Source organism: Mobula hypostoma, chromosome 23 (assembly GCF_963921235.1).
Source record: "Mobula hypostoma chromosome 23, sMobHyp1.1, whole genome shotgun sequence".
Classification (NCBI taxonomy): Eukaryota; Metazoa; Chordata; class Chondrichthyes; order Myliobatiformes; family Myliobatidae; genus Mobula; species Mobula hypostoma.
This window is the reverse complement of record NC_086119.1, coordinates 60729041-60756340: the sequence shown is the minus strand read 5'-3', so window position 1 is coordinate 60756340 and position 27300 is coordinate 60729041. Positions and strand designations below refer to the sequence as shown.

The window sequence follows — 27300 nt, the reverse complement described above, 5'->3', positions numbered from 1 at the left end:
TTCCAACCTATGTACCACAGTGTTAACGCACGCTGTTCCATCCTGTGTACCACAGTGTTAACACAGACTGTACTGAGCTGTGTACCACAGTGTTAATGCACACTGTTCCAACCAACATACCACAACGTTAACCCATGCTGTCCTGACCTGTGTACCAAGAGTTATCGCACACTGTTCTGAGCTGTGTACCACACTGTTAATGCACGCTGTTCCGACCCGTGTACCACAGTGTTAATGCACGCTGTTCCGACTTGTGTACCACAGTGTTAATGCACGCTGTTCCGACCCGTGTACCACAGTGTTAATGCACGCTGTTCCGACCCGTGTACCACAGTGTTAATGCACTGTCTGACCCGTATACCACACTGTTAATGCACACTGTCTGACCCGTGTACCAGTGTTAATGCACTCTGTCTGACCCGTGTACCACAGTGAATGCACACGGTTCCGACTAGTGTACCACAGTGTTAACGCATGCTGTTCTGACCCATGTACCAGTGTTAACGCACATTGTTCTAAACTGTGTACCAGTATTAACGCACATAGTACCGAACCATGTTCCAGCGTTAATGCACAGTCATGACCCATGTACCAGTATTAATGAACTCTGTCCTGACCCGTGTACCAGTGTTAATGCACACAGTACTGACCCGTGTACCAGTGTTAACGCACACAGTACTGACCCGTGTACCACAGTTATTGCACACAGTCCTGACCCATGTACCACAGTGTTAATGCACTCTGTCTGACCTGTGTACCACAGTTATTGCACACAGTCCTGACCCATGTACCACAGTGTTAATGCACTCTGTCTGACCTGTGTACCACAGTGAATGCACACTGTTCCAACCCATGTACCACAGTGTTAATGCACACAGACCTGACCAGTGTACCACAGTTATTGCACACAGTCCTGACCCATGTACCACAGTGTTAATGCACTCTGTCTGACCTGTGTACCACAGTGAATGCACACTATTCCAACCCATGTACCACAGTGTTAATGCACACAGACCTGACCAGTGTACCACAGTTATTGCACACAGTCCTGACCCATGTACCACAGTGTTAATGCACTCTGTCTAACCTGTGTACAAAAGTGAATGCACACTGTTCCAACCCATGTACCACAGTGTTAATGCACACAGACCTGACCAGTGTACCACAGTTATTGCACACAGTCCTGACCCGTGTACCACAGTGTTAACACTCACAGTACTGACCCGTGTTCCAGCGTTAATGCACACAGTCACAACCCGTGTACCAGTGTTAACGCACACAGTACTGACCTGTGTACCACAATTATTGCACACAGTCCTGACCCGTGTACCAGTGTTAATGAACTCTGTCTGACCCGTGTACCACAGTGGATGCACATTGTTCCAACCCATGTACCACAGTGAATGCACACGGTTCCGACCCATGTACCACAGTGTTAACGCACACAGTCCTGACCCGTGTACCACAGTGTTAATGCATGCTGTTCTGACCCATGTACCACAGTGTTAACGCACACTGTTCTGACCCATGTACCAGTGTTAATGCACACTATTCTGACCCATGTACCACAGTGAATGCATACGGTTCCCACCCATGTACTACAGTGTTAACGCACACAGTCCTGACTCGTGTACCACAGTGTTAATGCACACAGTCCTGACCCGTGTACCACAGTGTTAATGCATGCTGTTCCAACCCATGTACCACAGTGAATGCACACGGTTCCGACCCATGTACCACAGTGTTAACGCACACAGTCCTGACCCGTGTACCACAGTGTTAATACATGCTGTTCCAACCCGCGTACCACAGTGTTAACACACACGGTTCCGACCCGTGTACCACAGTGTTAACGCACACAGTCCTGACCCGTGTACCACAGTGTTAATACATGCTGTTCCAACCCGCGTACCACAGTGTCAACACACACTGTTCCGACCCGTGTACCACAGTGTTAACGCACACAGTCCTGACCCGTGTACCACAGTGTTAATACATGCTGTTCCAACCCGCGTACCACAGTGTTAACACACACGGTTCCGACCCGTGTACGACAGTGTTAACGCACACTGTTCTGACCCGTGTACCACAGTGTTAATGCACACTGTTCCAACCCGTGTACCACAGTGTTAATACATGCTGTTCCAACCCGCGTACCACAGTGTTAACACACACGGTTCCGACCCGTGTACGACAGTGTTAACGCACACTGTTCTGACCCCTGTACCACAGTGTTAACACACACGGTTCCGACCCGTGTACCACAGTGTTAACGCACATAGTCCTGACCCGTGTACCACAGTGTTAATACATGCTGTTCCAACCCGCGTACCACAGTGTTAACACACACGGTTCCGACCCGTGTACCACAGCGTTAATGCATGCTGTTCCAACCCGCGTACCACAGTGTTAACACACACGGTTCCGACCCGTGTACCACAGAGTTAATGCATGCCCTTCAGACCTATTTCATACAATATTAATGCAAGCTGTTCTGTTCTGTTCTGTTCTGTTCTGTGTGGTTAGAGATATGGGTTAATGAGCAGTAATGTCTTCATCTGCAATCGCCTGCTTATCGAGTAGATCTGTGGCGAAGGAGATTGCAGATGGGAAGGGAATTGGTGGATGATTGCATGAAGGGTGCAGGCAGTTGTGACCTGATTGAAGACTGGAGCAGGTTGAGGCAATATGCTCGCTCCTGTTTCTGTCTTCCATGTTCTGCCACTGTGGAGGGAGGGAGGAGGGAATAGACTGAAAGATGAAAAATGCAGCTACTTTGGCCTTGGCTTGGTTGGTAATTGGAAAAGAGGAGGGAATTGAACTGAAAATGTGAAAATAAATCCATAATATCTACAAACATAAAATAGACAAAATCTGACATTGGCCCAATTTGGGACAATTCTACATCTACCAGCTCTTGCTGCCATTCCTTTTTCTTCCCCGCCAGATTCCCATCATTTCCCACGTGTCCCTCCACATATGGTTCTATCTTATTCCTGACTCACTTGGATCACGGCCAGTTGAGGAGCTCTCTTGGGATGCCACCTGGTTCAGAGGGGTTCCTGCAACAAGAACAGTGACTTTGTGATAAGCCATTCTCCGATGAGAGGTGCTGCATTTTTAGGCATCAGCAAGGAGTATTTTTATCAGCAAGCTGCATTTTCAGGCATCAACAAAGTGCAAGAACCTCAGCAAGGAAGCACTTCTCGGTCATCAGATGTCTGGACAAAGTAACCGTACAAGGACTATATAGTCCTTGCATAAACCCTTACCTTCCAAAACACTCATCGCTTTATATCACATTTGTATGTTTTTATCTACCTCGGTGAACAAATGCATGACATTGCCTAGATGGCACGAAAATTGGAGTTATTTTCACATGACAATAATAAACCAATCTCCTGACCCATGCACCACAATGTTGACGCACACTGTTCTGACCCATGTACCACAGTGTTCACCCACACTGTTCTGACCTGTATACCACAGTGTTAACACACACTGCTCTGACCCGTATATCACAGTGTTAACCCACACTGTTCTGACCCGTGTACCAGTGTTAACACAATCTGTTCCCACCCATGTACCATAGTGTTACCGAACACTGTTCCCACCTGTGTACCAGTGTGTATGGACCCCTGTACCAGTGTTAACGCGCACAGTCCTGACCGGTGTATCACAGTGTTAACGTGCACAGTCCTGACCGGTGTAGCACAATGTTAATGCACTTTGTCTGACCAATGTACCACAGTGCTAATACACTGTTCTGACCCCCATACCACACTGTTAACGCACGCTGCTCTGACCCGCGTATCACAGTGTTAACACACACTGTTCCAACCCGCATACCGCAGTGTTGACACACACTGTTCTGGCCCCTGTACCGCAGTGTTGATGAGCACTGTTCTGATCCGTGTACCAGATTGTTAACGAACACTGTTCTGATCCCAGTACCAGAGTGTTAACGAACACGGTTCTGACCCGTGTACCGCAGTGTTGACGAACACTGTTCTGACCCGTGTGCCAGAGTGTTGACGAACACTGTTCTGTCCCCTGTAGCAGAGTGTTAACGAACACTGTTCCGACCCGTGTACCGCAGCGTTAATGAACACGGTTCCGACCCGTGTACCAGAGTGTTAACGAACACGGTTCTGACCACTGTACCGCAGTGTTGATGAACACTGTTCCGGCCCGTGTACCACAGTGTTGACGAACTCGGTTCCGACCCGTGTACCAGAGTGTTAATGAACTCGGTTCTGACCCGTGTACCAGAGTGTTAACGAACAGTGTTCTGGCCCATGTACCAGAGTGTTAACGAACATGGTTCTGACCCGTGGACCAGAGTGTTAACGAACACTGTTCTGACCCCTGTACCGCAGTGTTAACGAACACTGTTCTGACCCGTGTACCAGAGTGTTGACGAACACTGTTCTGACCCATGTACCAGAGTGTTAACGAACACGTTTCTGACCCGTGTACCACAGTGTTAATGAACACGGTTCTGACCCGTGTACCACAGTGTTGACGAACACTGTTCTGACCACTGTACCAGAGTTTTAACGCACACTGTTCTGACCTGTGTACCAAGTGTTGACACACACTGTTCCAGCCCCTGTACCGCACTGTTGACACACACTGTTCCGGCCCCTGTACCACAGTGTTGACACACACTGTTCCGGCCCCTGTACCACAGTGTTGACACACACTGTTCTGGCCCACGTACCACAGTGTTGACGAACACTGTTCTGACCACTGTACCAGAGTTTTAACGCACACTGTTCCAAACCGTGTACCACAGTGTTGACACACACTGTTCCAGCCCCTGTACCGCACTGTTGACACACACTGTTCCGGCCCCTGTACCGCAGTGTTAACGAACTCGGTTCCAACCCGTGTACCACAGTGTTAACGAACAGTGTTCTGGCCCGTATACCAGAGTGTTAACGAACACGGTTCTGACCCGTGTACCAGAGCGTTAACGAACACTGTTCTGACCCATGTACCACAGTGTTGACGAACACTGTTCCGGCCCCTGTACCGCAGTGTTAACGAACTCGGTTCCGACCCGTGTACCACAGTGTTAACGAACAGTGTTCTGGCCCGTATACCAGAGTGTTAACGAACACGGTTCTGACCCGTGGACCAGAGTGTTAACGAGCACTGTTCTGACCCGTGTACCAGAGCGTTAACGAACACTGTTCTGACCCGTGTACCACAGTGTTGACGAACACTGTTCTGACCCATGTACCAGAGTGTTGACAAACACTGTTCTGACTCGTGTACCAAGTGTTGACGAACACTGTTCCGGCCCCTGTACCGCAGTGTTAACGAACTCGGTTCCGACCCGTGTACCAGAGTGTTAACGAACAGTGTTCTGGCCCGTATACCAGAGTGTTAACGAACACGGTTCTGACCCGTGGACCAGAGTGTTAACGAGCACTGTTCTGACCCGTGTACCAGAGCGTTAACGAACACTGTTCTGACTCGTGTACCAAGTATTGACGAACACTGTTCCGGACCCTGTACCGCAGTGTTGACGAACACAGTGTTAACGAACTCGGTTCCGACCCGTGTACCAGAGTGTTAACGAACACGGTTCTGACCACTGTACCACAGTGTTGATGAACACTGTTCCGGCCCGTGTACCGCAGTGTTAACGAACAGTGTTCTGGCCCGTATACCAGAGTGTTAACGAACACGGTTCTGACCCATGGACCAGAGTGTTAATGAGCACTGTTCTGACCCGTGTACCAGAGCGTTAACGAACACTGTTCTGACCCGTGTACCACAGTGTTAACGAACTCGGTTCCGACCCGTGTACCAGAGTGTTAACGAACACGGTTCTGACCACTGTACCACAGTGTTGATGAACACTGTTCCAGCCCGTGTACCGCAGTGTTAACAAACTCAGTTCCGACCCGTGTACCAGAGTCTTATCGAACTCGGTACCGACCCGTGTACCAGAGTGTTAACGAACAGTGTTCTGGCCCGTGTACCAGAGTGTTAACGAACACGGTTCGGACCCGTGTACCAGAGTGTTAACGAACACGGTTCTGACCACTGTACCGCAGTGTTGATGAACACTGTTCCGGCCCGTGTACCGCAGTGTTAACGAACTCAGTTCCGACCCATGTACCAGAGTCTTAATGAACTCGGTTCCGAGTGTTAACGAACAGTGTTCTGGCCCGTATACCACAGTGTTAACGAACACGGTTCTGACCCATGTACCGGAGTGTTAACGAATACTGTTCTGACCCGTGTACCACAGTGTTGACAAACACGGTTCTGACCCGTGTACCACAGTGTTGACGAACACTGTTCTGACCCGTGTACCAGAGTTTTAACGCACACTGTTCTGACCCGTGTACCAAGTGTTGACGCACACTGTTCTGACCTGTGTACCACAGTGTTGACACACACTGTTCTGGCCCCTGTACCACAGTGTTGACACACACTGTTCCGGCCCCTGTACCACAGTGTTGACACACACTGTTCCGGCCCCGTGTACCACAGTGTTACCGAACACTGTTCTGATCCGTGTACCAGAGTGTTAGCGAACACTGTCCTGACCCCTGTACCGCACTGTTGACACACACTTTCCAGCCCCTGTACCGCAGTGTTGACGAACACTGTTCTGGCCCCTGTACCGCAGTGTTGACGAACAGTGTTCTGACCCGTGTACCAGAGTGTTGACGAACACTGTTCTGACCCGTGTACCAGAGTGTTAACGAACACGGTTCCGACCCGTGTACCAGAGTGTTAACAAACACAGTTCTGACCCGTGTACCAGTGTTAACGAACTCGGTTCAGACCCCTGCACCACAGTGTTGACGCACACTGTTCCAACCCGCGTACCGCAGTGTTGACACACACTGTTCCGGCCCACGTACCGCAGTGTTGACAAACACTGTTCCGGCTCCTGTACCGCAGTGTTAACGAACACTGTTCGGACCCGTGTACCAGAGTGTTAACGAACACGGTTCTGACCCGTGTACCAGAGTGTTAACGAACACAGTTCTGACCCGTGTATCAGAGTGTTAACGAACACGGTTCAGACCCCTGCACCACAGTGTTGATGAACACTGTTCCGGCCCGTGTACCGCAGTGTTGACGAACTCTGTTCCGACCCGTGTACCGCAGTGTTAACGAACACAGTTCTGACCCGTGTATCAGAGTGTTAACGAACACTGTTCAGACCCCTGCACCACAGTGTTGATGAACACTGTTCCGGCCCGTGTACCGCAGTGTTAATGAACTCTGTTCCAGCCCGTGTACCGCAGTGTTAACAAACTCAGTTCCGACCCGTGTACCAGAGTCTTATCGAACTCGGTACCGACCCGTGTACCAGAGTGTTAACGAACAGTGTTCTGGCCCGTGTACCAGAGTGTTAACGAACACGGTTCGGACCCGTGTACCAGAGTGTTAACGAACACGGTTCTGACCACTGTACCGCAGTGTTGATGAACACTGTTCCGGCCTGTGTACCGCAGTGTTGACGAACTCTGTTCTGGCCCGTGTACCGCAGTGTTAACGAACTCAGTTCCGACCCATGTACCAGAGTCTTAATGAACTCGGTTCCGACCCGTGTACCAGAGTGTTAACGAACTCGGTTCCGACCCGTGTACCAGAGTGTTAATGAACTCGGTTCCCACCCGTGTACCAGAGTGTTAACGAACTCGGTTCCGACCCGTGTACCAGAGTGTTAACGAACTCGGTTCCGACCTGTGTACCAGAGTGTTAACGAACATGGTTCTGGCCCATGTACCAGAATGTTAACGAACACGGTTCTGATCCCTGCACCACAGCGTTGACGCACGCTGTTCCAACCTGCGTACCGCAGTGTTGACACACACTATTCCGGCCCCTGTATCGCAGTGTTAACGAACACGATTCGGACCCGTGTACCAGAATGTTAACGAACACGGTTCTGACCCGTGTACCAGAGTGTTAATGAACACTGTCCTGACCCCTGTACCGCAGTGTTGACGAACTCTGTTCCGGCCCGTGTATCGCAGTGTTAACGAACACGGTTCTGTCCCGTGTACCAGAGTGTTAACGAACATGGTTCTGACCCGTGTACCACAGTGTTAACGAACAGTGTTCTGGCCCGTATACCAGAGTGTTAACGAACAGTGTTCTGGCCCGTATACCAGAGTGTTAACGAACACGGTTCTGACCCGTGGACCAGAGTGTTAACGAACACGGTTCTGACCCATGTACCAGAGTGTTAACGAACACTGTTCTGACCCGTGTACCAGTGTTGACGCACACTGTTCCAACCCGTGTACCACAGTGTTGACGAACACTGTTCTGACCCGTGTACCAGAGTGTTAACAAACACTGTCCCGACCCCTGTACCGCACTGTTGTCACACACTTTCCGGCCCCTGTACCGCAGTGTTGACGAACACTGTTCTGACCCGTGTACCACAGTGTTGACACACACTGTTCCGGCCCCTGTACCACAGTGTTGACACATACTGTTCTAGCCCAAGTACCACAGTGTTGACGAACACTGTTCTGACCCGTGTACCAGAGTGTTAACGAACACTGTCCCGACCCCTGTACTACAGTGTTAACGAACACTGTTCTGGCCCTTGTACTGCAGTGTTGACGAACAGTGTTCTGACCCCTGTACCAGAGTGTTAACGAACACAGTTCCGACCTGTGTACCAGAGTGTTAACGAACACGGTTCTGACCCGTGTACCAGAGTGTTAACGAACACAGTTCTGACCCGTGTATCAGAGTGTTAACGAACACAGTTCAGACCCCTGCACCACAGTGTTGATGCACACTGTTCCGGCCCCTGTACCGCAATGTTGACGCACACTGTTCCAACCCACGTACCGCAGTGTTGACACACACTGTTCCGGCCCACGTACCGCAGTGTTGACACACACTGTTCCGACCCCTGTACCACAGCGTTGACACACACTGTTCCGGCCCCTGTACCTGAGCGTTGACGAACACTGTTCCGGCCCCTGTACCTGAGCGTTGACGAACACTGTTCTGACCCCTGTACTGCAGTGTTAACGAACACTGTTCCGGCCCCTGTACGGCAGTGTTAACGAACACGGTTCGGACCCGTGTACCAGAGTGTTAACGAACGCGGCTCTGACCACTGTACCACAGTGTTGATGAACACTGTTCCGGCCCGTGTACCGCAGTGTTGACGAACTCTGTTCCAGCCCGTGTACCGCAGTGTTAACAAACTCAGTTCCGACCCGTGTACCAGAGTCTTAACGAACTCGGTTCCGACCCGTGTACCAGAGTGTTAACGAACAGTGTTCTGGCCCGTGTACCAGAGTATTAACGAACACGGTTCGGACCCGTGTACCAGAGTGTTAACGAACACGGTTCTGACCACTGTACCGCAGTGTTGATGAACACTGTTCCAGCCCGTGTATCGCAGTGTTAACGAACTCAGTTCCGACCCGTGTACCAGAGTGTTAACGAACTTGGTTCCGACCCGTGTACCAGAGTGTTAACGAACTCGGTTCCGACCCGTGTACCAGAGTGTTAATGAACAGTGTTCTGGCCCATGTACCAGAGTGTTAACGAACACGTTCTGACCCATGTACCAGAGTGTTAACAAACACTGTTCTGACCCGTGTACCAGAATGTTAACGAACACGGTTCTGATCCCTGCACCACAGCGTTGACGCACGCTGTTCCGGCCCCTGTACCGCAGTGTTAACAAACTCAGTTCCGACCCGTGTACCAGAGTCTTATCGAACTCGGTACCGACCCGCGTACCAGAGTGTTAACGAACAGTGTTCTGGCCCGTGTACCAGAGGGTTAACGAACACGGTTCGGACCCGTGTACCAGAGTGTTAACGAACACGGTTCTGACCACTGTACCGCAGTGTTGATGAACACTGTTCCAGCCCGTGTACCGCAGTGTTGACGAACACTGTTCCGGCCCGTGTACCGCAGTGTTAACGAACTCAGTTCCGACCCGTGTACCAGAGTCTTAACGAACTCGGTACCGACCCGTGTACCAGAGTGTTAACGAACTCGGTTCCGACCCGTGTACCAGTGTTAACGAACAGTGTTCTGGCCCATGTACCAGAGTGTTAACGAACACGTTCTGACCCATGTACCAGAGTGTTAACAAACACTGTTCTGACCCGTGTACCAGAATGTTAACGAACACGGTTCTGATCCCTGCACCACAGCGTTGACGCATGCTGTTCCAACCCGTGTACCGCAGTGTTGACACACACTGTTCCGGCCCGCGTACCGCAGTGTTGACAAACACTGTTCCGGCCCGCGTACCGCAGTGTTGACGAACACTGTTCTGATCCATGTACCAGAGTGTTGACGAACACGGTTCTGACCTGTGTACCACAGTGTTCACGAACACTGTTCTGACCTGTGTACCAGAGTGTTAACGAACTCGGTTCCGACCCGTGTACCAGTGTTAACGAACAGTGTTCTGGCCCATGTACCAGAGTGTTAACGAACACGTTCTGACCCATGTACCAGAGTGTTAACAAACACTGTTCTGACCCGTGTACCAGAATGTTAACGAACACGGTTCTGATCCCTGCACCACAGCGTTGACGCATGCTGTTCCAACCCGTGTACCGCAGTGTTGACACACACTGTTCCGGCCCGCGTACCGCAGTGTTGACAAACACTGTTCCGGCCCGCGTACCGCAGTGTTGACGAACACTGTTCTGATCCATGTACCAGAGTGTTAACAAACACTGTTCCAACCGGTGTACCGCAGTGTTAACGAACACGGTTCTGACCAGTGTACCACAGTGTTAACGAATACTGTTCTGACCCCTGTACCAGAGTGTTAACGAACACTGTTCCGACCCCTGTACCACAGTGTTAACGAACAGTGTTCTGGCCCGTGTACAGCAGTGTTAACGAACACTGTTCCGACCCCTGTACCACAGTGTTAACGAACACGGTTCCGACCCGTATACCAGACTGTTAACGAACACGGTTCTGACCCGTGTACCAGAGTATTAACGAACACGGTTCAGACCCCTGCACCATAGTGTTGACGCACACTGTTCCAATCCATGTACCGCAGTGTTGACGAACACTGTTCCGGCCCACGTACCGCAGTGTTGACACACACTGTTCCGGCCCCTGTATCGCAGTGTAGACGAACACTGTTCTGACCCCTGTACTGCAGTGTTAACGAACACGGTTCTGACCCGTGTACCACAGTGTTAATGAATACTGTTCTGACCCCTGTACCAGAGTGTTGACGAACACTGTTCCAACCCCTGTACCACAGTGTTGACAAACACTGTTCCGGCTCCTGTACCGCAGTGTTGACGAACACTGTTCTGACCCGTGTACCAGAGTGTTGACGAACACTGTTCTGACCCGTGTACCAGAGTGTTAACGAACACGGTTCGGACCCGTGTACCAGAGTGTTAACGAACACGGTTCTGACCACTGTACCACAGTGTTGATGAACACTGTTCCGGCCCGTGTACCGCAGTGTTAACAAACTCAGTTCCGACCCGTGTACCAGAGTGTTGACGAACACGGTTCTGACCTGTGTACCACAGTGTTCACGAACACTGTTCTGACCTGTGTACCAGAGTGTTAACGAACACGTTTCTGACCCGTGTACCACGGTGTTGACGAACAGTGTTCTGACCCGTGTACCAGAGTGTTAACGCACACTGTTCCGACCCGTGTACCGCAGTGTTGACACACACTGTACCAGCCCCTGCACCCCAGTGTTGACACACACTGTTCTGGCCCACGTACCACAGTGTTGACGAACCCTGTTCTGATCCGTGTACCAGAGTGTTAACGAACACGGTTCTGACCCATGCACCAGAGTGTTAACGAACAAGGTTCTGACCTCCGTACCGCAGTGTTGACACACACTGTTCCGGCCACTGTACCGCAGTGTTGACGAACACTGTTCCGGCCCCCGTACCGCAGAGTTAACGAACACGGTTCTGTCCCCTGTACCTCAGTGTTAACGAACACAGTTCTGACCCGTGTACCACAGTGTTAACGAACACGGTTCTGATTCGTGTACCTGACTGTTAACGAACAGTGTTCTGGCCCGTGTACCACAGTGTTAACGAACACGGTTCTGACCCGTGTACCAGAATGTTAACGAACACTGTTCTGACCCGTGTACCAGAGTGTTAACGAACACGTTTCTGACCTGTGTACCACAGTGTTGACGAACAGTGTTCTGATTCATGTACCAGAGTGTAACGCACACTGTTCCGACCCGTGTACCTCAATGTTGACGCACACTGTTCCAACCCGCATACCGCAGTGTTGACAAACACTGTTCCGGCCCCTGCACCCCAGTGTTGACACACACTGTTCCGACCCCTGTACCGCTGTGTTGACGAACACTGTTCCGGCCTGTGTAACGCAATGTTAACGAACACAGTTCCGACCTGTGTACCAGAGTGTTAACGAACACGGTTCCGACCCGTGTACCAGAGTGTTAACTAACACGGTTCTGACCCCTGTACCGCAGTGTTAACGAACACGGTTCCGACCTATGTAGCAGAATGTTAACGAACACGGTTCTGACCCCTGTACCGCAGTGTTAACGAACACAGTTCTGACCCATGTAACAGAGTGTTAACGAACAGTGTTCTGGCGCGTGTACCAGAGTGTTAACGAACACGGTTCTGACCCGTGTACCAGAGTGTTGACGAACACTGTTCCGGCCCGTGTACAGCAGTGTTAACGAACATGGATCCGACCCGTGTACCAGAGTGTTAACGAACACGGTTCTGACTGATGTACCACAGTGTTAACGAACACGGTTCTGACCTGTGTACCTGAGTGTTAAAGAACACGGTTCTGACCTGTGTACCAGAATGTTAAAGAACACGGTTCTGACCAGTGTACCACAGTGTTGACGAACACGGTTCTGACCAGTGTACCACAGTGTTGACGAACACGGTTCTGACCTGTGTACCACAGTGTTGACGAACACTGTTCCGGCCCGTGTACTGCAGTGTTAACGTACATGGATCCGACCCGTGTACCAGAGTGTTAACGAACACAGTTCTGACCCCTGTACCTCAGTGTTAACGAACACAGTTCCGACCCGTGTACCACAGTGTTAATGAACACGGTTCTGATTCGTGTACCTGACTGTTAACGAACAGTGTTCTGGCCCGTGTACCACAGTGTTAACGAACACGGTTCTGACCCGTGTACCAGAGTGTTGACGAACACGGTTCTGACCTGTGTACCAGAGTGTTGACAAACAGTGTTCTGATTCATGTAGCAGAGTGTAACGCACACTGTTCCGACCCGTGTACCTCAATGTTGACGCACACTGTTCCAACCCGCATACCGCAGTGTTGACAAACACTGTTCCGGCCCCTGTACCCCAGTGTTGACACACACTGTTCCGACCCCTGTACCGCTGTGTTGACGAACACTGTTCCGGCCTGTGTAACGCAATGTTAACGAACACAGTTCCGACCTGTGTACCAGAGAGTTAACGAACACGGTTCCGACCCGTGTACCAGAGTGTTAACTAACACGGTTCTGACCCCTGTACCGCAGTGTTAATGAACACAGTTCCGACCTGTGTAGCAGAGTGTTAACGAACACGGTTCTGACCGATGTACCACAGTGTTAACGAACACGGTTCTGACCCGTGTACCTGAGTGTTAAAGAACACGGTTCTGACCTGTGTACCAGAATGTTAACGAACACGGTTCTGACCCGTGTACCAGAGTGTTGACGAACACGGTTCTGACCTGTGTACCACAGTGTTGACGAACACTGTTCCGGCCCGTGTACTGCAGTGTTAACGAACATGGATCCGACCCGTGTACCAGAGTGTTAACGAACACGGTTCTGACCGATGTACCACAGCGTTAACGAACACGGTTCTGACCCGTGTACCAGAACGTTAATGAACATGGTTCTGACCCGTGTACCTGACTGTTAACGAACACGGTTCTGACCCGTGTACCTGACTGTTAACGAACAGTGTTCTGGCCCGTCTACCAGAGTGTTGACGAACACGGTTCTGACCTGTGTACCAGAGTGTTGACACACACTGTTCTGGCCCACGTACCAGAGTGTTAACGAACACGGTTCTGAACCGTGTACCAGAGTGTTAACGAACACGGTTCTGACCCCCGTACCGCAGTGTTGACGCACACTGTTCCGGCTCCTGTACCGCAGTGTTGACGAACACTGGTCTAACCCGTGTACCAGAATGTTAACGGACACTGTTCTAACCCCTGTACCAGAGTGTTAATGAACACTGTTCTGACCCGTGTGCCAGAATGTTAACGAACACTGTTCTGACCCCTATACCGCAGTGTTAACGAACACGGTTGTGACCTGTGTACCAGAGTGTTAACGAACACTGTTCTGATCCATGTACCAGAGTGTTAACGAACACGGTTCTGACCCATGTACCAGAGTGTTAACGAACACGGTTCTGACCCATGTACCAGAGTGTAACGCACACTGTTCCCACCCGTGTAACACAATGTTGACACACACTGTTCTGGCCCCTGTACCGCAGTGTTGACAAACACTGTTCCAGCCCCTGTACCCCAGTGTTGACACACACTGTACTGGCCCACGTACCACAGTGTTGACGAGCACTGTTCTGATCCGTGTACCAGAGTGTTAACGAACACAGTTCCGACCCGTGTACCAGAGTGTTAACGAACACGGTTCTGACCCCCGTACCGCAGTGTTGACACACACTGTTCCAGCCCCTGTACCGCAGTGTTGACACACACTGTTCCGGCCCCTGCACCACAGTGTTGACACACACTGTTCCGGCCCCTGTACCGCACTGTTGACGAACACTATTCCGGCCCCTGTACCGCAGTGTTAACAGACACTGTTCTAACCCATGTACCAGAATGTTAACAAACACTGTTCTGACCCCTGTACCAGAGTGTTAACGAACACGGTTCTGACCCGTGTACTACAGTGTTAACGAACAAGGTTGTGACCCGTGTACCGCAGTGTTAACGAACACTGTTCTGACTCCTGTACCAGAGGGTTAACGAACACTGTTCCGACCCCTGTACTGCAGTGTTGACGAACACTGTTCCGGCCCGTGTAATGCAGTGTTAACGAACACAGTTCCGACCTGTGTACCAGAGCGTTAACGAACACGTTTCCGACCCGTGTACCCGAGTGTTAACGAACACGGTTTTGACCCCTGTACCACAGTGTTAACGAACACGGTTACGACCCGTGTACCAGAGTGTTAACGAACACGGTTCTGACCCGTGTACCAGAGTGTTAATGAACACGGTTCTGTCCCATGTACCACAGTGTTGACGAACAGTGTTCTGATTCATGTACCAGAGTGTTAACGAACACTGTTCCAACCCGCGTACTGCAGTGTTGACACACACTGTTCCGGCCCCTGTACCACAGTGTTGACACACACTGTTCCGGCCCCTGTACCACAGTGTTGACACACACTGTTCCGGCCCCTGTACCACAGTGTTGACACACACTGTTCCAGCCCCTGTACCCCAGTGTTGACACACACTGTTCTGGCCCACGTACCCCAGTGTTGACACACACTGTTCTGGCCCATGTACCACAGTGTTACCGAACACTGTTCCGGCCCCTGTACCACAGTGTTGACACACACTGTTCTGGCCCCTGTACCACAGTGTTGACACACACTGTTCTGGCCCCTGTACCGCAGTGTTGACACACACTGTTCCGGCCCCTGTACCACAGTGTTGACGAACACTGTTCCAGCCCCTGTACCCCAGTGTTGACACACACTGTTCCAGCCCCTGTACCACAGTGTTGACGAACACTGTTCCGGCCCCTGTACCCCAGTGTTGACGAACACTGTTCCAGCCCCTGTACCACAGTGTTGACGAACACTGTTCCGGCCCCTGTACCCCAGTGTTGACACACACTGTTCTGGCCCACGTACCACAGTGTTGACGAACACTGTTCTGATCCATGTACCAGAGTGTTAACGAACACTGTTCTGACCCCTGTACCACAGTGTTACCGAACACTGTTCTGACCCGTGTACCGCAGTGTTAATGAACACGGTTCTGGCTCGTGTACCGCAGTGTTAACGAACACGGTTCTGGCCCGTGTACTGCAGTGTTAACGAACACGGTTCTGGCCCGTGTACCAGAGTATTAACGAACACTGTTCTGACCCGTGTACCAGAGTGTTAACAAACACGGTTCTGACCCGTGTACCACAGTGTTAACGAACACTGTTCTGACCCATGTACCACAGTGTTAACGAACACGGTTCTGACCCCTGTACCAGAGTGTTACCGAACACTGTTCTGACCCCTGTACCACAGTGTTACCGAACACTGTTCTGACCCGTGTACCAGAGTGTTAACGAACACGGTTCTGACCCATGTACCACAGTGTTAACGAACACGGTTCTGACCCCTGTACCAGAGTGTTACCGAACACTGTTCTGACCCCTGTACCAGAGTGTTAACAAACACGGTTCTGACCCGTGTACCACAGTGTTAACGAACACTGTTCCGACCTGTGCACCACAGTGTTAACATAAGCTGATCCAACCCATGTACCATAGTGTAAATAAACACAGGTCTGACCCGTGTACCAGTGTTAACACACACTGTTCTGACCTGCGTACCAGTGTTAATACACACTGTTCTGACCCGTGTACCACAGTGTTAATGCATGCAGATCCGACCCGTGTACCACAATATTAACGCACACAGATCCGACCTGTGCACCACAGTGTTAACGCACACTGTTCCGACCCATGTACCACTGTGTGATGCACTCTGCTCTGGCATGTATAATAGGCACTGCGAGGCTCGTTGTAATAGACAACTAGTCATATTTGTAGTCAGAGTTGAACATCACAATATTGACTGATGATGAAATAAAAAAAGAGCTTGTTGAACAAGCAGAGTGACAGGAGAGTGAGCCCTCACCTGCACTGTGACTGCTGGCTGGGCTACTGGCAAACTCATCTGCTCCTGGACCACCGAGGAAAGACAAGTTATCGGCTGCCTGCCGGACCGTGCTCCGCCTGGAAGCAATAGGAAGTAGAATCACATCAGGATAAGCAGGTGGGATGCTCAGCCATCGTATCCTCTAACACACTTCCTGCAATGGAGGAGCTGATGGGTGAGCTGACAATGAGGGGTACAGGCACGGTGAAAGCATGTGCACATTTTCCCCGGGGGATGCTAAGTACAAAAAGGGCAGAGGTTTCAGATCTGAGGTGAAGGATTGGAAAGGGATGTCTGGGGCACCTTCTTCATGTGGTGCACTTTGGAATAAGCTGCCAGAAATGGTGGTTGGGATGGGCACAGCTACAATATTTAAAATCCATCTTAGTAACAATATGGACAGGAGAAGTTCAGGGGACTATTGAACTAGCTTGTTGGGCAATACAGTCAGCTTGGATGAACTGGGCCAGAGGCCCTGCTTCCATGCTGTAGGATGCCAGAGTGCATGGGAGAGTGGAGTGACCAGTGACCAGACTGAGAAAATACTTACCAATGTCCACACTGGGCTTGGAATGCTCACAAAGCAGCACAAAGATACAGTGATTAGTGTCACACAATACCCGAGTTCAATTCCCACCACCAGTTGTACACTCTCCCCCTTGACTGCATGGGTTTCCCCCCTGGTGCTCCAGATTCCTCCCAAAGTCTAAAGATGTACAGGTCAGTAGGTTAAGAGAGCGCCGGTGGGGGTGTGGGGTGGGGGCGGGGGGGTAAGAAAGTGCTGGTGGGGTGGAGGGGGGTGTTGACGAGAGGGCCGGTGGGGGTGGGGGGCTGTAAGAGAATGCTGATGGGGGTGGGAAGGTGTGGGTAAGAGAGCGCTGGTGGGGGGTGGGAGGGGGGGAGAAATGGACGGTGGTGTGTAGGAAGGGGGGAAGAGAGGGCCGGTGGTAAGGGGGGGGAGAGAGGATCGGTGGAGGAGGGGAGAGTGGGGAGGCTTTCTCTCAGCTGTCGGCGGTTACGAGGAAGGGAAAAATATTGAATGCTGAAAACTACAAGCATATGAAGACTTGTGGGGTAGGCAGTTGAGGCGGAATACAGCAGGGAAAGGAGGTGGAGGTAGGCAAGATGGGCTGAGGGAGTGGGGAGAAGAAGTGATGTAACAGTTATAAATGACATTGTCATTGAATACAGAGAGAGATTAGAAGAATATAGACAGAATACAGAGACAGGCAGAGATTGAACAGACAGGCAAATTGAACAGACAGGCAGAGAGAGATTGGAAGACTGTAGCTTAAGAGGATGAAAGTGGGGGAGAACAGAATCGACAGGAGATCCAGAGTCATGTTGTGACTGTTTTTGCCACAGCCCTGGCTCTTGTGCAGAGCCAGCAGGGTACCACCCTGTTAAGGGTCCTGGCTGATTGCTGACATTCAAGTCAGAGGGCAGGAAAGGATTGTGATGCCTGCACACTAGGATCTTGTGGTGTAACTAATACATCAGCAGGTTGGGACCCTACGGTGTGCCTGTGGCCTCAGGTACCCACCTGCCCATGGCTTCATGGTAGGCCAGCTCCAGCAGCTCCGCCGAGGTGTGTGTGGCATCATGGGCACCACTACCCTGAAGCTCTGCCATGTGCTGCTGGGTCTGGTGGTGGATCTGTATGGCTTCCCCCGAAGGACCTGCAAAGGAAAAATCAGGGGACTGCAATCACACTCAGTTCCACTGTGGCCTGGCCAACCTCTTGTGGGAAAGCCATTTCTCCACAATTAACAAAAAGCTTTGGCAGAGGACATAATTTGGCAGAGGCAATTTGTAAAATTCCATCTTCCCCTGAACATCCTGGTGCAATTCTACACTGCCACCACAGAGGGTATCCTCACATCAGTCACTAACGTCTGGTTTGGTGCAGCAGCCCCTCACAATATATGAAAACTACAGCACACTGGCAGGTCAGCAGAAAAGGTCATTGGCTGCAGCCTCACAACATGTTGGAGGAACTCAGCAGGTCAGGCAGTATCTGTGGAAATGATCAGTCAACATTTCGGACTGGAACTCTTCATCAGGACTGAAGAGGGAGGGGGCAGAGGCCCTATAAAGAAGGTGGGGGGAGGGTGGGAAGGAGAAGGCTGGTAGGTTCCAGGTGAAAAACCAGTAAGGGGAAAGATAAAGGGGTGGGGGAAGGGAAGCAGGGAGGTGATAGGCAGGAAAGGTGAAGAAAGGAGAAAACATAATAGGTAGTAGAAAGAGGTGGAACCATGAGGGAGGTGATAGGCAGCTGGGGGAGGAGGCAGAGTGAAATAGGGATAGGGGAAGGGAATTACCAGAAGTTGGAGAATTCTATGTTCATACCAAGGGGCTGGAGACTACCTTGACTGTATATGAGGTGTTGCTCCTCCAACCTGAGTTTAGCCTCATCATGGCAGTAGAGGAGGGCCATGTATGGACATATCCGAATGGGAATGTGAAGCAGAGTTGAAGTGGGTGGCAACTGGGAGATCCTGTCTGTTGTGGCGGACGGAGCGGAGGTGCTCGATGAAGCAGTCCCTCAATCTGCGTCAGGTTTCACCGATGTAGAGGAGGCCGCACCGGGAGCAGCGGATGCAATAGATGACCCCAACAGACTCACAAGTGAAGTGTTGCCTCACCTGGAAGGACTGTTTGGGGCCCTGAATGGTGGCAAGAGAGGAGGTGTAGGGACAGGTGTAGCACTTACGCTTACAGGGATAAGTGCCGGGTGGGAGATCCGTGGGGAGGGACGTGTGGATCGCGGAGGAACCGATCCCTGCGGAAAGTGAAGAAGGGTGGAGAGGCAAAGATGTGCTTGGTGGTGGCATCGGTGAAACCCGACGCAGATTGGGGGACCGCTTCGTCGAGCAGCTCCGCTCCGTCCGCTACAACAGACAGGATCTCCTTCAGCTCTGCTTCACATTCCCATTCGGATATGTCCATACATGGCCTCCTCTACTGCCATGATGAGGCTAAACTCAGGTTGGAGGAGCAACACCTCATATACCGTCCTGCCTGCCTTTTCCTTTCCTGCCTGTCACCTCCCTGCCTCCCTTCCCCCACCCCTTTATCTTTCCCCTTACTGGTTTTTCACCTGGAACCTACAAGCCTTCTCCTCCCCACCCTCCCCCCACCTTCCTTTAGGGTCTCTGCCCCTTCCCTCTTCAGTCCTGATGAAGGGTTCCAGCCCGAAATGTTCACTGATCATTTCCACAGATACTGCCCGACCTACTGAGTTCCTCCAGCGTGTTGTGAGTGTTGCTTTGACCCCAGCAACTGCAGAGTATTTTGTGTTTACAATTGGCTGCAGCCCACCATCACTATAGGACTTGTATGTGTCCAGAACAAGGAAGTGGGCAGGAAAAGTCATTGTGGACACCACCCACCCTGCAAATTGCCTTTTCCAAAAGCTCCCTTCTGGAGTACGTTATAGGACTATTAAAACAAAAACTTTCTTCTCCAGGCAGTTAATCCAATCAATCATTGTGGTTTGCCCACCCTTACCCCCTCCATCTATTACCTCTGTCACTGCACTCTAAACACCTTACCACATTTATTAATGCAGTTTACATTGTAAATACATGTTGGTATTTGTGTATTTATGCACGTTTTATTCCATATCCGTACTTTAATCTCTAACATTATTTTTATGTAACTCTTTATAATTATTGAATATTGTCACTTTTTTGTTGTATGTCGTCTTCTGACGAACATACAGCAGCAAATTCCTAATACTGAACATGTATGGTGAATAAAGTTAATCCTGGATCCTTGATCATTGAAAGGAAATCATACACACACAGAAAGATGCAGCTTTTAATTTACAAGGGTGGCGTGGTGTGATACTAAGATCCCTTGCCTCACAGTCTGAAGGTTGAGTCTCCAACAATTAAAAACAGAACATGCTGGAAAAACTCAGTAGATCAGGCAGCATCTATTGAGGGAGAATGTCAGGTCACTCGTCTGAGTGTTACTGGTACCATGTAACCCACTACTACCTGTTGCATGGTCGGGTGGTCGGCGACTAAACCAGCTCCCCCACCAGGCTTTCCTGGTGAGGAGGGTGGCGAGACACCCTGCAGGACAAAAAACAAGACCTGTCAAAGGGTGGATGAACCCTCGCGTAGGGTCAATGGCCATCTAGCAACACGTGCCTTGAAGCTCGGAAAGGGCATCCCTTGCAACGAAGCTTGGTCTGGCCATTCACTGCAAAAGAACTTTTCCCAGTCGTCTTGGACCCCACCATGGTGCTGGATCTGGGAGGGGATGTCGAGAGGGTGGGCCTGGACCTGTACAACCCCCTACTCACCTAAAATCCATTCACGTACACGCTGTTCCTTTCTGAGGAGTGGGGTATCCCGCCCCATTAACTGACTGAAAGGAACCATCATCATCCTATGAGATGGATAGCCAGAGAGAGATTGAGGGAGAAACAGTTACTGTTTCGCATCAAAGATTCTTCATTAGAACCATGATCAGAGCAATGGATGGAATGAGGCTCAGAGGGTGGTAAGCCGGTGAGTGAGGGGAGTGGAATAATCAAGGCACTTTAACCATCCATCATGCTCTCCCAGCTTCTCCGTGACCTGAACTAACATATTTAATCTGGTCAGGAGATTTTGCAGATGTTGAGCATCTTGAGCAACACACACAAAATGCTGGAGAAACTCAGCAAGAGAGTTTGGAAGGGAATAAATAGTCACTGTTTCGAGTGGACCCTCCTCTTTCCATAGATGCTGCCTGAGTTGCTGAGTTCCTCCAGCATTTTGTGTGTTTTCTCTCTTGGGATGGGCATGAGGAGTTTCAGCAGGAGATTAAACCCTGATCTTTGATGAAAGGTCTTCAACTTGAAGTCTTTACTCAGTTTCTCTTTCCACAGATACCACTGAATGTCAGATTTATCAGATTCCCAGAATTATTTATCACACGTGCATTGAGACATAAAGTAAAATGCACCATTTGCATTAACAACCAACACACCTAAGGATCTGCTGGGGACAGCCCACACGTGCAGCACCAAAAAAGCATGCACACAAGATTCAGCAGAACAAAACAATGAGCGACAACATCAGCATAACAAGGCCTTTTACCATCCACTCACCAACACAGACAGACCTCCAGCCTCAGAATAGGCCATCTCCAGGCTTGTTTTTGGCCCCAGACTCTCAGACATTGGGCCTCTAACTTCAGACCTTGTTCTAGGATTCGGCAACCTTTGGGCCTAGATCCCAGGACTCATTAATCACTGGTTACTTTTTGGACTTCAACTTCCAGAGCCGCAAGGATCTCCAACCCTTGTGACCCAGGTCTGCATGATTCCTTTGGGGCTCTACCTTCAGTCTTTGACCTTCCAGACTCACTGGCTCTGGACCATGACCTTCAACTTTGCCCTCTAGATTCTAGACCAGCATCTAGATTCACTAATCACGAGTTTGACTTTCAGGCTTCAACTTCCAGATCTACAGGGAGCTTAAACCCCAGCGACCAGAGGGGGTGCAGATCAACAGACTTCACGACTCAGAATCAGGTGTAATATCACTGGCATATGTTGTGAAATTTGTTAATTTCGCGGCAGCAGTACATAAAATACACAATAATATAGAAAAAAATAAGTAGATCAATTAAAGTATATTTATGCACATTAATTAGTTAAGTTTAAAATAGTGCAAAAACAGAAATAATAAAAGTGAGGTAGTGTCCATGAGTTAAATGTCCATTTAGGAATCGGACAGCAGAGGGGAAGACACTGTTCCTGAATCGCTGAGTGTGTGCCTTCAGGCTTCAGTACCTCCTTTCCTGACGGTAACAATGAGAAGAGGGCATGCCCTGGGTGCTGGGGATCCTTAGTCTAGCGTAGTTTTGTGTTGTTTCATGTAGCACCAGGATCCTGGAGGAACGTTCTTTTGTTTTTACCGTGTACTGTACGAGCAGCTTATGGTTGAAATGACAATAAACTTGACTTGACTTGACATGAATAATGAACACTGACTTTTCTGAGGCACCACTCCTTGAAGATGCCTTGGAGGCTAGTACCCAAGATGGAGCTGACTAATTTTACAACTTTCTGCAGCTGCTTTCAATCCTGTGCAGTAGTCACCACCACCACCCGCTCCCCCATACCAGACAGCGAATGCAGCCTGTCAGAATGCTCTCTGCAGTACATCTCAAGAAGTTTAAGTGTCTTTGGGTGACTAACCAAATTTTCTCAGACTCCTAATGAGCTTCTGTCTTGCCTTCTTTATACAGTGGCATGCAAATATTTGGGCACCCCGGTCAAAATTTCTGTTACTGTGAATAGTTAAGTGAGTAGAAGATGAACTGATCTCCAAAAGTCATAAAGTTAAAGATGAAACATTCTTTTCAACATTTTAAGCAAGATTAGTGTATTATTTTTGTTTTGTACAATTTTAGAGTGAAAAAAGGAAAGGAGCACCATGCATAAGTTTGGGTACCCCAAGAGATTTGAGCTCTCAGATAACTTTTACCAAGGTCTCAGACCTTAATTAGCTTGTTAGGGCAATGGCTTGTTCACAGTCATCGTTAGGAAAGGCCAAGTGATGCAAATTTCAAAGCTTTATAAATACCCTGACTCCTTAAACCTCGTCCCAACAATCAGCAACCATGGGCTCCTCTAAGCAGCTGCCTAGCACTCTGAAAATTAAAATAAATGATGCCCACAAAGCAGGAAAAGGCTATAAGAAGATAGCAAAGCGTTTTCAGGTAGCCGTTTCCTCAGTTCGTAATGTAAGAAATGGCAATTAACAGGATCTGTGGAGGTCAAGATGAGGTCTGGAAGACCAAGAAAACTTTCCAAGAAAACTGCTCATAGGATTGCTAGAAAGGCAAATCAAAACCTCTGTTTGACTGCAAAAGACCTTCAGGAAGATTTAACAGACTCTTGAGTGGTGGTGCACTGTTCTACTGTTCAGTGACACCTGCACAAATATGACCTTCATGGAAGAGTCATCAGAAGAAAACTTTTCCTGTGTCCTCACCACAAAATTCAGCATCAGAACTTTGCAAAAGAACATCTAAACAAGCCTGATGCATTTTGGAAACAAGTCCTGTGGACTGATGAAGTTAAAATAGAACTTTTTGGCCGCAATGAGCAAAAGTATGTTTGGAGAAAAAAAAAAGGGTGCAGAATTTCATGAAATGAACACCTCTACAACTGCTAAGCACGGGGGTGGATTGATCATGCTTTGGGCTTGTGTTGCACCCAGTGGCACGGGGAACATTTCGCTGATGGAGGGAAGAATTAATTCAATTAAATACCAGCAAATTCTGGAAGCAAACATCACACCGTCTGTTTAAAAAAAAAGCTGAAGATGAAAAGAGGATGGCTTCTACAACAGGATAATGATCCTAAACACACCTCAAAATCCACAATGGACTACCTCAAGAGGCGCAAGCTGAAGGTTTTGCCATGGCCCTCACAGTCCCCGGACCTAAACATCATCGAAAATCTGTGGATAGATCTCAAAAGAGCAGTGCATGCAAGACGGCCCAAGAATCTCACAGAACCAGAAGCATTTTGCTAGGAAGAATGGGTGAAAATCCCCCAAACAAGAATTGAAAGACTCAGCTGGCTACAGAAAGCGTTTACAAGCAGTGATACTTGCCAAAGGGGGTGTTACTAAGTACTGACCATGCAGGGTGCCCAAACTTTTGCTTCGGGCCCTTTTCCTTTTTTGTTATTTTGAAACTGTAAAAGATGGAAATAAAAATGTAATCTTGCTCAGAATATTAAAGAAATGTGTCATCTTTAACTTTATGCCTTTTAGAAATCAGGTCATCTTTTACTTGCTTAGCTATTCACAGTAACAGAAATTTTGACCAGGGGTGCCCAAACTTTTGCTTGCCACTGTAGCTGCACCCATATGTTGGAACCAGGTTAGCCCTCAGAGATCCTGACACCCATTAACTTGAAATTGCTCACTCTCTCCACTTCTGATCCTTCTATGAGGATTGATTCATGTTCGCTCGACCTACCCTTTCTGAAGACCACAGTCTTACTGATGTTGAGTGCAAGGTTGTTGCTGCGACACCACCCAACTGATATATCTCACTCCTGTACGCCCTCATCTCCACCACCCAACTGATATATCTCACTCCTGTACGCCCTCGTCTCCACCACCCAACTGATATATCTCACTCCTGTACGTCCTCTTGTCTCCACCACCCAACTGATATATCTCACTCCTGTACGCCCTCGTCTCCACCACCCAACTGATATATCTCACTCCTGTACGCCCTCGTCTCCACCACTCCTGATATATCTCACTCCTGTACGCCCTCGTCTCCACCACCCAACTGATATATCTCACTCCTGTACGCCCTCGTCTCCACCACCCAACTGATATATCTCACTCCTGTACGCCCTCGTCTCCACCACCCAACTGATATATCTCACTCCTGTACGCCCTCGTCTCCACCACCCAACTGATATATCTCACTCCTGTACGCCCTCGTCTCCACCACTCCTGATATATCTCACTCCTGTACGCCCTCGTCTCCACCACCCAACTGATATATCTCACTCCTGTACGCCCTCGTCTCCACCACTCCTGATATATCTCACTCCTGTACGCCCTCGTCTCAACCACCCAACTGATATATCTCACTCCTGTACGCCCTCGTCTCCACCACCCAACTGATATATCTCACTCCTGTACGCCCTCGTCTCAACCACCCAACTGATATATCTCACTCCTGTACGCCCTCGTCTCCACCACCCAACTGATATATCTCACTCCTGTACGCCCTCGTCTCCACCACCCAACTGATATATCTCACTCCTGTACGCCCTCGTCTCAACCACCCAACTGATATATCTCACTCCTGTACGCCCTCGTCTCCACCACCCAACTGATATATCTCACTCCTGTACGCCCTCTTGTCTTCACCACCCAACTGATATATCTCACTCCTGTACGCCCTCGTCTCCACCACCCAACTGATATATCTCACTCCTGTACGCCCTCGTCTCCACCACTCAACTGATATATCTCACTCCTGTACGCCCTCGTCTCAACCACCCAACTGATATATCTCACTCCTGTACGCCCTCGTCTCCACCACCCAACTGATATATCTCACTCCTGTACGCCCTCTTGTCTTCACCACCCAACTGATATATCTCACTCCTGTACGCCCTCGTCTCCACCACCCAACTGATATATCTCACTCCTGTACGCCCTCGTCTTCACCACCCAACTGATATATCTCACTCCTGTACGCCCTCGTCTCCACCACCCAACTGATATATCTCACTCCTGTACGCCCTCGTCTCCACCACCCAACTGATATATCTCACTCCTGTACGCCCTCGTCTCAACCACCCAACTGATATATCTCACTCCTGTACGCCCTCGTCTCCACCACCCAACTGATATATCTCACTCCTGTACGCCCTCTTGTCTTCACCACCCAACTGATATATCTCACTCCTGTACGCCCTCGTCTCCACCACCCAACTGATATATCTCACTCCTGTACGCCCTCGTCTCCACCACCCAACTGATATATCTCACTCCTGTACGCCCTCGTCTCCACCACCCAACTGATATACCTCACTCCTGTACGCCCTCTTGTCTCCATCTGAGATTCTACCAACAATGGTTGTATCATCAGCAAATTTATAGATGGCATTTGAACTATACCTAGCCACAGGCATAGGCTTAGAGAGAGCAGGGCAGTGGGCTAAGCACACACCCCTGAAGTGCGCCAGTGTTGATCGTCAGCAAGGAGGAGATATTATTACCAATCCACAAAGATTGTGGCCCTCTGGTGAGGAAGTCAAGGATTCAGTTGCAGAGACCAGGTACAAAGACCAGGGTTCTGTAGCTTATCAATCAGGACTGTGGGAATATGTTAAACGCTGAGCTATGGTCAACAAACAGCATCCTGACATAGGTGTTAGCAATGTCCATGTGATCTAAAGCCACGTGAATAGCCATTGAGATTGTGTCTGCCATAAACCTATTGTGGCAATTGGGTCCAGGTCCAGGTCCTTGCTGAGGGAGGAGTTGATTCTGGCCATGACCAACTTCAAAGCATTTCATCACTATAGATGAGTCCGAATCATACAGGCCTCTGTCTCCGGACCAGAGCTCAACAGGGATTGCTGGTCTCCTCAGCACCTGCTGACTCGACTTCTGGGACTGCTGACATTCAATGGACTCAAACTCCAGCACAGGCTCTTCATTTATTACCCTAACATTCTGTGTCAACACAACACTGGGGGCTAATTGGGGTAATGATTAACAATATTTTGCAGATGGGAAATCGTGTTTCTGTCTGTGCTTCAAGGGACATTAAAGATCTTGCTATATGAGTCAGTAGAAATTGGAATTTTTTCC

At 49.8% G+C, this 27300-nt stretch overlaps 1 protein-coding gene across 12 annotated transcripts in view; it reads right to left on the bottom strand.

Moving 5' to 3' along the window:
• Positions 1-27300, bottom strand: part of depdc5 (DEP domain containing 5, GATOR1 subcomplex subunit) — a 250444-nt gene that overhangs the window by 114313 nt on the left and 108831 nt on the right. For 10 of the 12 annotated variants that reach the window (XM_063031849.1, XM_063031837.1, XM_063031844.1 and 7 more), the window contains 3 exons: positions 18477-18612; positions 16913-17010; positions 3006-3062 (listed from right to left, as the gene is read on the bottom strand). In XM_063031849.1, coding sequence (XP_062887919.1) covers positions 3006-3062; positions 16913-17010; positions 18477-18612 — 291 coding nt within the window. Of the gene's footprint in view, positions 1-3005; positions 3063-16912; positions 17011-18476; positions 18613-24587; positions 24645-27300 lie in introns of those variants that run through there. The other 2 variants (XM_063031840.1, XM_063031848.1) reach the window with 2 other exon arrangements.